Source organism: Macrobrachium nipponense, chromosome 5, assembly GCF_015104395.2.
Source record: "Macrobrachium nipponense isolate FS-2020 chromosome 5, ASM1510439v2, whole genome shotgun sequence".
In the NCBI taxonomy this organism is placed as follows: Eukaryota; Metazoa; Arthropoda; class Malacostraca; order Decapoda; family Palaemonidae; genus Macrobrachium; species Macrobrachium nipponense.
In genome coordinates, this window is record NC_061107.1 from 12,924,610 (window position 1) to 12,939,878 (window position 15,269).

At 37.0% G+C, this 15,269-nt stretch overlaps 1 protein-coding gene across 8 annotated transcripts in view; it reads right to left on the reverse strand.

Annotated features, from left to right (window-relative positions):
• Positions 1–8,994: 8,994 nt before the first annotated feature.
• The window catches only part of LOC135215210 (Ig-like and fibronectin type-III domain-containing protein 1), a 485,867-nt gene continuing 479,592 nt past the window's right edge, over positions 8,995–15,269 (reverse strand). For all 8 annotated transcript variants that reach the window (XM_064249702.1, XM_064249709.1, XM_064249708.1 and 5 more), the window contains one exon: positions 8,995–12,921. In XM_064249702.1, coding sequence (XP_064105772.1) covers positions 12,679–12,921 — 243 coding nt within the window. In that variant the 3' untranslated portion in view covers positions 8,995–12,678. The remainder of the gene's footprint in view (positions 12,922–15,269) is intronic.

Sequence of the window (15,269 nt, forward strand, 5' to 3'; positions counted from 1 at the left end):
GCGAGGATATATATATTTATGTATAATAAACATATACATGTACATAACTGAAATATCAAAAATGATTGAGTAAGGCTGTTAATAGTAAATCTGAAAGTTGATTAATAAGTCGGCCAAGAGAATATTGAAATTGCTGAAAACGGATCACCCGATAGACACACACACACACATACACACACACACACACACACACACACACACACATATATATATATATATATTTGTGTGTATATAGTATATCTAATATATATATATATATATAGTATATATATATATATGTGTGTATATAGTATATATATATATATATATATATGGATATAGTATATATATTATAATATATATATATAGATGTATATATATATATATATATATATATATATATATATGTATATATCTATATATATATATATATTTATATATATATATATAATATATATATTATATATTTATATGTTATATATATCATATATATAATATATATATTATATATATATATATATATATATATATATATATATATATATATAGTAGAGAGGAGAGAGATAGAGATAGAGAGAGAGAGAGAGCAAAGGAGACTATCACTTGAATGAAGCTTGAGACAACGGAAAGCAGTTAACTGATGAAGAGACTTTTGTGAAATAAGCGATTTATTAGTAAAAGCTAACGGGTTGAAAGTACTAATATTAGTGGAGCCCGAAATATTCTAATGTTGGGAGAACATTGCAGTGAAATTTTTTGAATGGAAATATGTCAAGGAAATACTTGGGGGTAAAGTAAAGTTATTGACAAAATATGCGAGGGTGAGAGAAGGAGAACGATAAAGTTCCAGTGGAAATAATGAGGACAAGTAATGATCAGGAAAATTTGTTCGACAAAATGGATGAAGACAAATGAGTAATTTTCAAATCTGTAATAAAAGAAGAAAGATGACGGTGAAATGTGCTTCGGGAAATACTGCCAAGAAAAATGGTGGGGAAAGCAAAAAGCGAAGAATTACGAGAGACGTGGATGGAAATTGAAAAAAAACAGTAATTTTTGACGAACAGAAATTGATAAAGGAGCAAATGAAAGGGCAAAGAAACTTGAGGAAATGGTTCAAATAACAATAAATGGATCAAGATTGATTAAAACAATCATTGGTCACAAATCGCTGATTTGTAACCAGTCAGAACTAATATAGAATATAGAAATAACATAGACTACAGAAATATCAAGAAACAAGATGTGCATAGGTATATGCGAATAGCCACATACAAAAGTATGATCTGTATAAAATTTTATACCTTGCTTTTGATGTCGGTGCCTCTACTGTCTTCCTTGGGTCAAAACTTTCAAAGATTCCAGCAAACAGTGCCATGACAAAAACAGATTAGATAATTTGCTAACCAAATGTATATATGACGCACAAGCTTAATTTTCGCAAAAAATTTCGATAGCTGGTTTCACGAAGCGCTAGGCATCCCTTGAAAAAAATAAAAAAAGATAATACAGAACATCATTCAACAGAACAGTAATATCACCTGATAGAATATTAATGCAGACGGTTTTCCCCGCTTTATGCAGATCGAAAGGAGCAAAAAAAAAAAAAAAAAAAAAAAAAAAAAAAAAAAAAAAAAAAAAAAAAAACATAACGAAGCATATTATCCTTTGGTCTTATTTTGGAAAATGAACGAAAAGCCGTTTATGCTGAATACTGTATTCTGGAAACTCAGTTGCATAAGCTCTATATTTAACACCGAGGAGAAAATTCAACGAAATCATCAACTATACTATTTCAAATTCGACGTCGCCAGGGATTTTGGATGCAGATTTACCCAGACGGGTGAAATGGCTGTATGAAATCGTAGTTACAGTGCAAAATGAATATTTATAGACGATGGGTAACCCTTCATCTCATTCGGTTTGAAGCGAAGCATGAAATGGCCATATTTCATGTTAATTCAATTCATTCAGATCTTCACTTCAATAATTTTTTTTTTGGGGGTCGAAGCTAAATGCATAACACTGAGTCTCATTCGGCTAAATGTCATTTGCAACAGATGCGGCATTTAATTTCGGACGTTAGGGCTCAAACACAATGTGGCGTCTAATGCTTATAGTATAGCGATTAAATAATGATTACTTTATTGTGTTTATGATTTCATACTCGAACCTAAGATATACCCCTAAATCAGTTATTTGTGTTTTCTTATTGTTACTTATTAAGAATGATATAGTAATCAGTGGTATAGCCGTATACATTTTACGAGGAATGAAGGCCATCGATATCCAATGGCACATCTCATAATTATGTATGTTTCGGAAAGGAGATAGGAAAACTTCTAATAAAAAAAAAAGGAAATTTGTGTATAAAATAATTTTCCTAACCTTAAATGTTACATTGTACACATAAAGGAAATAAAATCGATTACAACTATCATTTCTAAAACTAAATAATGGCGGTAGCGTTGCGAGTGTCAAAAATTTTTTTTTTTTTTGTAGCTTTATGGGGAGGGGGGAGGGGGGGGGTGTGTGTGGCGAGAATTCAAGAAATGACATTGTTAAATTACCTGCTGGTAGCCGGGATGCCCTTCGCAATTGTAGCTATATTTTTACTTATTTATTTGTTTGTTTGTCTGTATGGTGTTTTTATGTTGCATGGAACCAGTGGTTATTCAGCAACGGGACCAACGGCTTTACGCGACTTCCGAACCATGTCGACAGAGAACTTCTATCACCAGAAATAGACATCTCTCACCCCTCAATGGAATGCCCGAGAATCGAACTCGCGGCCACCGAGGTGGCAGGCCTAGACCATACCGACTACGCCACTGAGGCGCTTTTTACTTATCTAGATACAGTATCGTCTTGTGGATATTTTAAAATGTTCATATGTCGTTCATTGTACTGTCACCGTTTTTTATACGAGCACAGTTTTCCCCGTTGGCTTTTTTGTTTTTTATTTTCATTCTGTAACGTATTTTCTTTTCCAGATACAGACATTATTCTATTTATTATGCGTGCTATTCCCCCTTCCCTCACCCATTCTCCCTTCGCCCTATGCATGACCCCTTCGAACAGAAAGCAAACGTTCCGGATATTGCAAGATTTATGGCGATGACTTTGATCATAAATCTTTCCCCTTGACATTGCAGGTCCGCTAAGGGCATCTGGAATTTGTTCTGATATATGATTTCACATACCTTAAACAGGGTAAAGTTACGTTACTTTTATTCTTAAGCAGACTGATCTATGATGCTATCTTCGTCAAAAAAAAAAATAAATAAATAAAAAATCACAATAAAATCCATAACAAAATTATTGTTCGGCGAAAACTTCGAATAATGATCAATGATGCTATCTCAGTCAAAAATAAGAAAAAAAAAATTGCAGAAGATCCATAACAAAATCATTGTTCAGCGAAAGTTTCGAATAACAATTGCGGAAATAAATCTGAACAAAATCAATAGAAATGGCAAAAGCTGATTGATAAAAAATGACAAAAAGTGATTGATTAAAATATCAATAAAAATTGAAATAATGGCGTGGGCAAAACTACTCAGTCATTACCGATTATTTGATTAAAAGGCTGTTCCTCTATATTAAAAACCACACCGCATATATTGCACAACAAGGAAACATGACTGCATAGTGCTTGCACGCTCAGACTTACAGTGTCTATAACATACATTTGAATTTCGGTAACATCAAATTTCAACTGCTTAAAGCCGTGGTTATATCAATAAAACCAAATACATTTCTCATCACAAAAACGAAAATTTGGTTGACCTTAGAAACGCGTCTGTGATTTTATCCGATATACTAAATCTTATTCATGAGTGTTATACTTGAAGTCACTGTCATATTATATTCTCTGCCAGATTCATTGTCAATTGCGAAATTATTTGACCGTCCTGGGCCATTATATCTGGAGCCATTTCTTTGATTTTGTACAGTTTCTTGCAGTGTTTCAGAAACGCCGCATCATCTTAAGCTTTCAAAGAGCTAGGAATAATAAACAATGCTTCCTGATAGCAAGGTGAAATACTTTCAAATCTAGGGTTCCACCAGCTGGTCCTTCAATTGTGCAAATTTATTTTTAAAAAATCAGCATTTTCTTTCGAATAATTAACAACAGGTGTATTTATCAATAGCGCAGTTCTTCCCGGCTTAAGTTGAACGGAGCATCAACGAGTCAGTAGTCGTCTAACGATCTTCATTATCAAGCTGTCGAATTCAAATCATGAGACACAATCGTATCGCAGTCAAGACCTCCCCCTTGTCCCCATCATCAATCTTCGTCACGATAACCCAGACCCTACCTAACCGAGAGCTCTCCCCTAATCTCTGTGAGGTTTTCGTGATAACTAACCTTCCCCTGCTTCTCCTCCATCTCCTTATTTCTATCCCAAGTCCCTAATAACAACGTAAGGTAATTAGCTTGGTTAATTACTGTCTCAGATTCCTTGATCATCTCGCGCGCGCGTGAAGTGGAATATAGTCGTACTCTTAGTTTTCTTGGCTACACATATGAATAAGGCGACTTGCTCTATCGGTACAAATGTAAGAGATAGGTCTGTGTGATATCACGGTACACTGAACACTTGAGAGAGAGAGAGAGAGAGAGAGAGAGAGAGAGAGAGAGATTCACGTGGTTTACCCTCGTGTGTTATTTGCTTTCCAGATTCCATTATTTCCGTCCGTGGGAGAGTATTTACTCTCGTCGATTCTTCCATGATTGAAACGAGCGGAATTAATTAAGGTATTTGCTGGATAAACAGTGAGAGATGAAGTATGGATAGTGGCGTGAGAAGAAACTGTTCCTAATAAAAGAATGGGAAGAGAGAGAGAGAGGAGAGAGAGAGAGAGAGAGAGAGAGAGAGAGAGAGAGAGAGAGAGAGAGCATTTACGTTTAGTTTAGCGGAACGTGAGTGACATAACCTAGCGTTAAATAACCTTCTTACCTTCTTGCTGTAATCCAGGTAGTCTAAACGCACACATTGATTCGTAAAAGAATAACGTGAATTATAGATTTGGTCAGTTGTCTTTGGCCTCTCACACCATCGAAGGGTCAAAGTATCGGTTGGAAAACTTTGTATTTTCGCGTTGTACGTTTCCCTGATCCCTAAATACATGTCCCGAATATCCCTTAAGCCCAATTAGGGGGTGTGGTAGGAGGGAATTTGGTCAATGAAAATCTTTAGTCAATAACTGACTATTATTAATATGAAGATGATAGTCAATTATTGCAGTATCCCTTTTCTACAACGAAGTTCTTCCTATCGTAATCACGATCTTGTTGCATCTGCATTTTCCTTCGTACGTTTTTTTAACCTGACACCAGATCTCCCGTTCTCCCATTTGATTCCAAATAACGCCTTAAAAGGCTTATGCCACTGCGTGATACGCATGCGCAAAAGGGCACGACGTTTTAATTGAAAATGACGTCATTTTCATTCATATGAAAACTACTCTTCAATTCGAATAGAATTGTGGGCGTGTGTGGGTGTGGGTTTTGGAAGCGAGCGCACGAAATGTTCCACACTTAGCTGATCTACATTATCAAGAGATATTGGCAATTATAGCGTCATGTGGATTATTACTGGCAACCCATCACGCCGACCGAGTGCAATTAAGTCATATAATAGTTATTCCTTTAATTTTTGTCCTGTCGTTGGTGTCCGAATGATTTTCAGTAGTAATCTACATAACTCATCTGTAATTTTTGACGGGTGAATAGGCTTTTATATATATATATATATATATATATATAATATATATATATATCTATATATATTATTATATTATTATATATATATATATAATATAAATTTGTTTATCATTCTGTAATAAACGCGTTATTGGAATGTGCTACTTATTAATTTTCGACAGAGTACGAACGGAGTATATCGTTTTCCTGATGATGTTTTTATGTGAAACGCTTCGACAAGTTTGTTTTTGGCAGACTGATAACTAAAACGGTAAAAAATATGGCATTTCAATCGAATATCTTACAAATGGCATCTAGGACGTCTTAAAAACTAACGGCACGCCATAGAAATAAAAACCAATGGTTTTTCAAGATGATTCAAGTCTTCGAACTTTACCGGTAAATAGGTAACTTACTTTCGCTTGCCTCTCTTATATCGCATAAAAAAAAATCTGAATAACTATTATTCAACAATTCTTTATATAAAATTTCATATTACTGCGCAGTTAAAGTACGTACTGTATCACTGACTGACTTCGGAAACTACTGAAATACAGGGACGTACCCTAAGCTAAGCTTTCTTCAGGCTCTATGACATACCTGATGGGGGTTGGGTTTGATCCCAGTTTAGCCTGACTTAGAGCACCATAAATTGGAAAAGGAATTTTTACTTTAAACCCAAATCGTATTCCGGAATTGAAGATATGATTTAACGATGTTTTTCCGATACTGGCCTCCCTTGATATCCTACAATCATAGGAACCACTGTGGGATACAAAGGTCTTACGGTGGGAAAAACAAACTGAGAGAATGACAAGGATGTATTCTAACCTAACCTAAGGTGCCAACCTGAGCTGGGGAGGACGGTGATCCCACATAACCTAAACTAGGGTACTCTACGTTGAAATGAACAATGGGGTTGTGACCTGACCTAAGCTGAGCTAACCTAGCTTGGAACAATGGGTCCTTACCTACATATAACTAACCTAAGTCACCACGTACCTACCTAGTTTGGATGTCACTTTGAAAACGTACATTGCTTAACTTAATGATAATCAGATACTGATGAAGCATTACGGAGATCTTAGAATACATATTGTAGTTCACTCGTTTTATGCATTTACCCTCCCAAAAACCCTAGTTTTCTGCTATGGTCCTCCATAGTTATGGGATATGAGGGGGCTCTGTATCTCGTACATGTTTGAGATATTCAATGAAAAACTTCACTTGGAAATCTGCAATACGTCTGAAATAATTTTTGGATTAAGTTACTCGTTACCTCCATAAGAGCCATGACAAAGAATTGAAGCTTTTCTTTTTAAGCAAGGCCAGAATTCCAAAGATTTCACTTGACTGGTGAACCTTAGAACAGAAGAACCCTTCCAGCTTCAGCAGGGTCCACTAACACACATTTCCAAGTGAAAATAACTAAAGGAGTTCCAAATACGCTATCCATATTTACTCACAATGCATCAAGACAAAAATATTAGGTTTGCATATATATATATATATATATATATATATATATATATATATATATATAGATATATATATATATATATATATATATATATATATATATATATATAGATCAGGAGACCAACTCTTATGGACGACACAAAAGCATTTGGAAAAAGTCAACAAGAGTTGGTAACAATATTAATCAGTAAATATCTAGTTACCTGCAAACCTAAATTTAATTTTTAGTACGTTTTTCGTATTAAGGATATCATGGAGACTAAAAGACGACGACATAAAAAAGATAGCAGTATTGTGACCTCGCATTCAAGTACAAAAATACAATGTATTTTAACGTAATCCTCCCTAACCTAAACTGACCCTCGGGGCCTATCAGAAAGGGGTAACCTTGACCTAGAAACCTTCGCCCCCCCCCCCCTTCCCTAACTCCCACATAACCTGACCTAGGTGGCCATAAACTCAAAGGGAAACCAAAATACATTCTTACATACCTTGCTCATTAGGCGCCTTCTTTGTCACAACCTAAAGGAAAGGGGAGAGCGCCCAGACTCAATCCTCACACTTTTACTGCCCCATTTCTCTTGACTGACATTTTTCTGGTCCTTCTCTGGACTCTGGAGTTACGTCTTGTGTGAATTTTGAACATGCGAGCGATATTTAATCTATCTGTATTCAGCCACTGCATAGTGATCTCACGAGAGCGAACGTCTTGTCCCCTTTGCATTTGCAAAGTCATCGGTGTGCCAACTTTCAACTTATCACTTACAGGGTTTACATAAGTTTTACTGTCTATCGCGTGAGGTCGGGGAATGTCGATGATTAAGCAGTTTTACGGTTTCTTCCGGTTCTTTTGCGAGTAGTTTCCTGCTTCTCAAGCACGAAAACCAGTCAAGGAAACATTGTTTGCAAACAATATTTCGTAGTGTGGACAGGCCTTAACGTTCATCTGGCACAACAAATCTTAAATCAATCAGGAATCTGTTTCTTCAGGGAATGTATGTCAACTACATTGATAACTTTGAGTATCATGGAACAGCCATTGTTGACGTTTGGGAAACAGAAAGTGGGCAGCTCAGCTTCTTGTCGAGTACGGTTTGTGGGTTGTTGGCGAAACAGGCTGGCAAAGAATTTGTTGTACCCTTGCTAGTCGAACTCATGGCTGCTGTCACTATTAATTAATAAGCTCTTGGAATTGACAATTGCCGAAAGTAGCATGAGTGAAGCTACAAGATTAATGGTTTAGGAGAGGATTACAGAACGAGGGTATCGTTCTTGTAGTGATTCTCACATTATTTGAAATGCTAGTTTGTTTTGTTTGTTTGTATGGTGTTTTTACGTTGCGTGGAACCAGTGGTTATTAAGCAACAGGACCAACGGCTTTACGTGACTTTTGAACCACGTCGAGAGTGAACTTCTGTCACCAGAAATACACATTTCTCACACCTCAAATGATTTGAAATGCATTTCACTTGGAAATGGTCGGTTAACCCATTGCATCCATAAACTTACAGATGTAATTTCTTCCGGAAAAACGCCTTTTGCGACAGTGATAAAACTTCATGCTTCATGAATTCACCTTGAAAAATTCTTTAAAAAAATATCTCGCCTCGGTGAAACTTACAATCGACGAACATAACACCGCCCAGTAGAAAAAGGGCGAAAGAATTCATGATTACGATAAAATACAATTCTCACACATTCGATTATATCCACAAACTCTGTCGGATTCCCTAGTTAACAGGAACAGTCTCCGTAGACTTTCGACTCGAAGTTTAGCTTCTGAAAAGAACCCAACAGGGGCAGGTTGACAGGCAATGAAAAGGCCGTTTCGTGTTTTCTTAGTTTTCTTTTAATAGTGTTGGTGGTATGGCTACACAGCATACTTTTACATATATTTCTGAGCTGTTTATAAAATATACAACGTTGAAAGTAAGCAAACAGCAGAAAGTCATTCGAAATTTTACAGACCATCAGTTGAATCCAGTAAAAATAGCCCTCATCTGTCACTAAGTGTCACATCTTGTTATAAAGATATGCAGCCCTATGTGTTTTCGACCTATAAAATAGGTACTGATTGAGCTTTCCGTTGAAAGAAAGCTCATTCCTAGTTCTTTGTTTTGCTGTTTTTTTCGGAAGCTTTCGTTTGCATTTCCACTACGATGGACAAGACATCAGAGGCTCAATAAAACGGTGGAACTGACTAAATGAACACTACAAATTCATATTTCAAAAATAATCCATCGCTGATTCTAATGCATCAAGATTTTCTTCTCATTGATAAGTTTGCAAGTTAACAGCAAAAAAAAAAATAAAAACTTGATATGTTACCAAATTTAAATGGTTTTTAGACGATACATTAGTTTCTTGATACAAACATGGCTGCTGCAGTCATCGAAATGTGATAGCAGTTTTAACAAAGCAGCAACTGACAACTGGGTGTTACTTTTACTTTGTGAGTGAAGAGATATTGGTTGATTCCTATGTACAATAGAGCTACGCCTTAATCTCTTACAGGGGCAGAGGTGGGAATAAGTTTATAGCACCTTCAAAGTGATCCCAGATTTGGAGGAACTACGTCACAGGAGACCCTATAGATAACATATCACTCATATTACCTAACAGGTACTTCGGTACTACAAAAGACTATTATGTAAGGAATTAGTATGTCAGGAGGACCCGCTGCTATGGAACCAGACCTGGTTTAACATAGCCAAATGTGTAAGGATGCAACTTCACAAACTTTTAAACTTTTAACACATGTGAAGTCTTAATCAACTTAACACTTGTAAAGACTTTATTATCATCCTAAAGCATATAGCAATGTTCTCCCGTGTTTCTTTACATTTCTACGTTTAAAAAGAATAAAGTTCTAGTAAAAACTAACAGAAACTAGATCTGTCTTGTGATTTCAACATTTCCATTCAATACCTTTTAACTTGAGGACAAAAAACAGATTTTTTCCGGCTTGTTTCTTGTAATCTTTGTGAACTAATCCACGTTTACACTACCGCGGTCATGTAACAAAATTGATATGCATATACAATGTAACAGCAACATAGATTTTATTGAATTGTGTTAATGACCCATTAATTAAATAAACTACAACAGTTCATCTATATATATTCCACCTACGTTTGTCGTCCCGCAAGTTACGCTTAGCTTTTTTTTAAACGACATGATGTCTGTCCATCTCCTGCAAGAAATGGTTCCAGCGCTTCACAAAAAAAACAGCAAAATTGACACTGAAAAGATCTAAAGTCGAAACAACGAAACAAAAATCCTGTTCAACCGTCCATGTTAAAACTATATCAGATGTATTATATGGAGCCTTAACACTTGGAGATTAGGTATCAGTAAAATCACTGAACATTTTTTTTAATGAAGATACGTTGTTCTTTCAAAGAAGCAGACTTTCTTACTCAGCTGAACAAGATTTCGTTTCGGGATATAAAGACTGAACCTTAATATAAGGCACCTAAGACTTTGAGATCACTGAATTTTGAATAAAAACGATGAAAAACGAAACTCAATGGAATCACATTCCGATGTCGATCTGGAGTACAGAAATAATAAGATGTCAAAAGGTAAATGGGCTGCTCGGTTGCATAGCAAAAAACTTACTCCTAAAATCTGTTTACAAAGCCCACTTTCCAGTGACTCATTGACCAAGGGACTTTCTCTCTTATCTCCGATATATGTACATCAATAAATATAAAAAATTTTGAACAAGTCATACATTATAGAAAAATAGAAATAGAAATTTCATTTCTACTGCTCTCCCACACAAGACAGTTGATAAAAGATTTCTCCTACTATAGACACACTCAATTCATGTAAATGTACATAAATCTATTATTATATTTATATACTCCTGTACACTGGCATAAATTTACAAGTCTTCTCCGGCAGATTACAAAGTGGTGCTCTCATTTGATATACGAAAACTCTGCTTTTTGAGAATTACAATCCCGTTTCTATCAGCTGCTAACGTGTATCGGTTTCCATGACTATAAAGTGAAGGAAATAGTAAGATTCCAAATTTCCTAATGAGAATTTATAAATGCCCCGGCAATTTTTTGCTACGATTAATTAATTTTTTTCTTCAATATATGAGGTTCAAATTCGATCTTCACCAGCTAAAGAGCTTAAAGTATAATAGCACAATGCCATGAATATTCGTTACCCAAATCAGGTTACTTTTAGCCAAGAGATAGAGATGTCAGTTCTGAAGGTACCCACTAATGGTTGATGTGGTGGTCTCCATCAGAGAATAGTAATTTATTGCCTGGGCAGGACTGACAGCTTCCCTTGAGGTCAAACGCTTTATCTGAGTCTAGAGTTACTTCTCAACAAAAAGAATGATTTACAACTCCGGATACTCACAAAAGGTACTCACTGTGTTGTTGGGAGTGCGAGAAATTTAGACTTTGTGAAGAGCTCTCTTCTACTATCACAAAAACTCATCTAGTCCATGGGGACTGACAACTCCGTTAATACTAAAACAACCGGTCCAAAACCCCTATTTTAAGGAGCATTAGGACATTGCAATTTCGTTCTTATGCTGTCATTACAGTAGCACTTCAACATCATTACAGCATTATCTACAGGATTCTCAGATATCAAATACGAGGACCACCTGTTTGGTCAATGTCTTCACAAAGGCACTGACAAGAAGCAAAAACAAAACAAAAAATTACATGTTTCTTTTTAAACCCACATTGTATAAAACCCTCAGAAGTTATAGAGATATTCCTCTACAATAATGCAAAATAGTGTTTCTGACAAGTATTGTATTATGCTAAAATGTACACGTGCTTTTTTACCTCTTTACAGGGCCACTGGATCATGATTTTTGCGTTTGCTAGCAGTTGTTTATTCATTTACACCACCACAAAGAGTATCTGTATATAATTCTAGTAATGCCATAAAAACCACACTGCTTTTAGTGTCCAGAGATAACTCCTGAAAGTGACTTACAGCTCCACACTGTTAGAATTCTAAAGACATCGTCAGAGACTGACACTATACAGTGCCATTTTTTTTAAATGTCATTTAGAGTCGACGTGGGTGTGACAAGAGTTGACAAAAATGGTTATGACCAAGAGATACAGTAATGAGAGAAGCGAAGACACAGTCTGCGTCTCGCTGAAATAAGCCAGTTAAGAAAGTGCTTTTTTTTTCTATTTCACCCGTCATTCACAACAGGGATTTTTTAAATTCGTCTTTGATCAGCAAATGCAATAGAGGTTACCTTATTTTTTTCTTTTTATGTGTATAATTTTCTCCCCCTCTTTACAATCATAGCCAACTCCTTGCAGTAATTAGAATACCACTATGAAAGAGTAAGTCAAATATCACCGTGAATTATATTCACATAAAACAATATATTCGTATATATATTTTTTTTTCAGAAAAGAATGTACATATGAAAGGGTCCAGCCTCATCATCACACCACTGCAGACGAGGTTGCTGTCACTGGGAAAAGACACTGACCGCAGCGTACCAATCACTAGCTACTGAATCGTTTGTATCCTCCGTTACTCGGAAGGTCGTCTTGGAATCCAGGGGTTGTGTTGGACGCCGTCTGTAGGTTCCACATGCCATTGTTTATGTTCATGGGCGAGATTCCATTCTCTCCTATGTCACTGCCGCCGATGATGCCATGCATGCCGTCAGAGATGCTGCCGTTCACTCTGCCGTTCATTCCCGTAGTTATGTTTCCATTCAGGCTGCCATTTGGGGTCTCTGCAATCTGTGAAGGATATGACTCGACTTTAGTAAAAGATAAAATGTTGAAATATTCAAGCTCGTAACATCTCTAATATACCTTACAGAACTTTGTATTATCAAGAACATCTTTAGTATGGTCAGAAATCTTACATATCTTGTTTTATATTTCCAATGTATAAAAGTTTCACAAATGCAAACATATTCCTTTACAGCTTAACTAGGTATAAAGAGTGGGAAAGTGGGGGAAGGTTCTTCGTTCCACTGGGGAGTCACTGAAACTTGTTAACAAGGTAGTTTAGTGCCAGCAAATGAGTGGAAGATACCATCCTCTCTCCTACCCTTGTGATTTCTTTGCCCACTGTTTGAGCACAAAAGTCTCTGGTGTATTGAGGCAACTTTCTAAGAATTTCTGTTGTTCACTTGTGTGCTTGTTTTCTGTATCAGTCCTATGTAAATATGAGAGGGATGGCTATTCTGATGGTGGTAAGATTGAGATCAAACAGTAAAGGCATCCAGATTGTGAGGTGTATGGTTGCTGAAAGTGTTACCCTATCTGCTGCTCATCAATATTACTATTCTTTTTGCAGGGGTCAGATGTGCAGTATGGAACCTCTTTGCACGTAGCATCTTCCATGTACAGTAGTTCGTTCTCTTCCTACCAGTGTCTTGCAGACTATGACCACGGGGTGACTGGTTGGTTCTTTTTCCCAACCAGTCACCCTGTGGTCATAGTCTGCAAGACACTGGTAGGAAGAGAACGAACTTCATCGTATAATGCCACCATCTACAGATTGTGGTAAGCTGGAAGAAGTTGCACCTTTTGCTCAAATGGCTTCAAAATGACCAGGGTATGGCTGTATGGTGGTAGGTACAATAGCAGCAGTGAGGGTCTCACCCTAAAACACGTCTCAAAAGAAACAACCAATGAGGCTTGGAGAGGCTGTTCTTGGTCACTATCTGCCTTGGAGAGGCATTGGTACTTGCATGCAACGAAGCTGGTCTATTACAACATTCCTCCTGTCTGGAATGTACATGGCTGACAGATTAATGTTACATTTTTACACGAATTCGGCCCAAATTTTTCGGATGTCTACTTCATAGGATCTATGGTGACTCCTAGCTTCTCAGGCTCCTTTTGGAAAGAATAGAACCTAGCTTTAGATGCAAGGGATGGCATCGGCTGCAATGAAAGGGTTCCCTACGGGAACCTAGTTGTTTTGGATGTGTGGACACTCGACAACCTTCACCTGTATGTCAATATTCTGGAATGCAAAGTGTTGCTAGTTATGACTCACTCTATAATTCTCATAAGCAACAACACTTGTGTAGTGTTACATGTCACTGGGCATGGTATGGATGGTCTCCTTCTATTTACCTGCTGGCAAGGCAGGTGTATGTATGAGTGGGTAAATCACAGTGCCAATAATCAGTCAACAAGATACATTATATACAGGAAGAATGCTGTGACAGACCAGCTCAGTTGCAAGTAACAGAACTGTCCCTACATTATTGATGTGCTGACCACCTTAGGACTCACCATGATTCTGATGGCTCCTCATCAGCTAAAAGCCAACAATTCTAACCTGCAGGCTTTTTTCAGCAAGGCACTGAGAGAGATAACCCCAAGGGCTACTCTTCTTAGATAGCCCCATGCGTTGGTTAACAGCCCACAAATGATTTGTTTGTCCCTTTTAAGGGTATTACTAATTAGCAGCCCTTGCACGGAGGATGCTTTTGGCACGAAGATTGCAGATTTCCTTGCCCACCTTAGTGAAGACCAGCTCCTTTAAGAGGCTTGTGAAAAGCCAACACTCAGGCTTGGGCCAGAGTTGTCGAGGCTCAACAGGAACTTTTAGCAATCCTGTCAAGCTTGTCAACTTAATCCTTCAAGGCGGGACATGACTCTCATTCTCCAGTGTCTCACCCAGCCACCATTTGAGCCTATCTGTTTTAAACTTCTCTTGCTAGCCTCAGCTTCATGTTCTTTTGTACTAATGCTGGCAAAACGAGGTTGTGATCCTTTCCATTCTAAGGGACTAATCAGGCATGGGAGTATTAAAGGCTGGTGTCTGGCACACCTTTGCTTCTTAAAGAGTAGATCAATTACTGTGCTCCTTAAAACTCAAAATGCCTTACAATAAGCAACAATGTAGAGATTATTCTGTCACTTGCATGCAACGAAGCTGGTCTATCACAACATTCCTCCTGTCTGGAATGTACATGGCTGACAGATTAATGTTATATTTCTACACTAATTCGGCCCAAATTTTTCGGACGTCTACTTCATAGGATCTATGGTGACTCCTAGCTTCTCAGGCTCCTTTTGGAAAGAATAGAACCTAGCTTTAGATGCAAGGGATGGCATGAAAG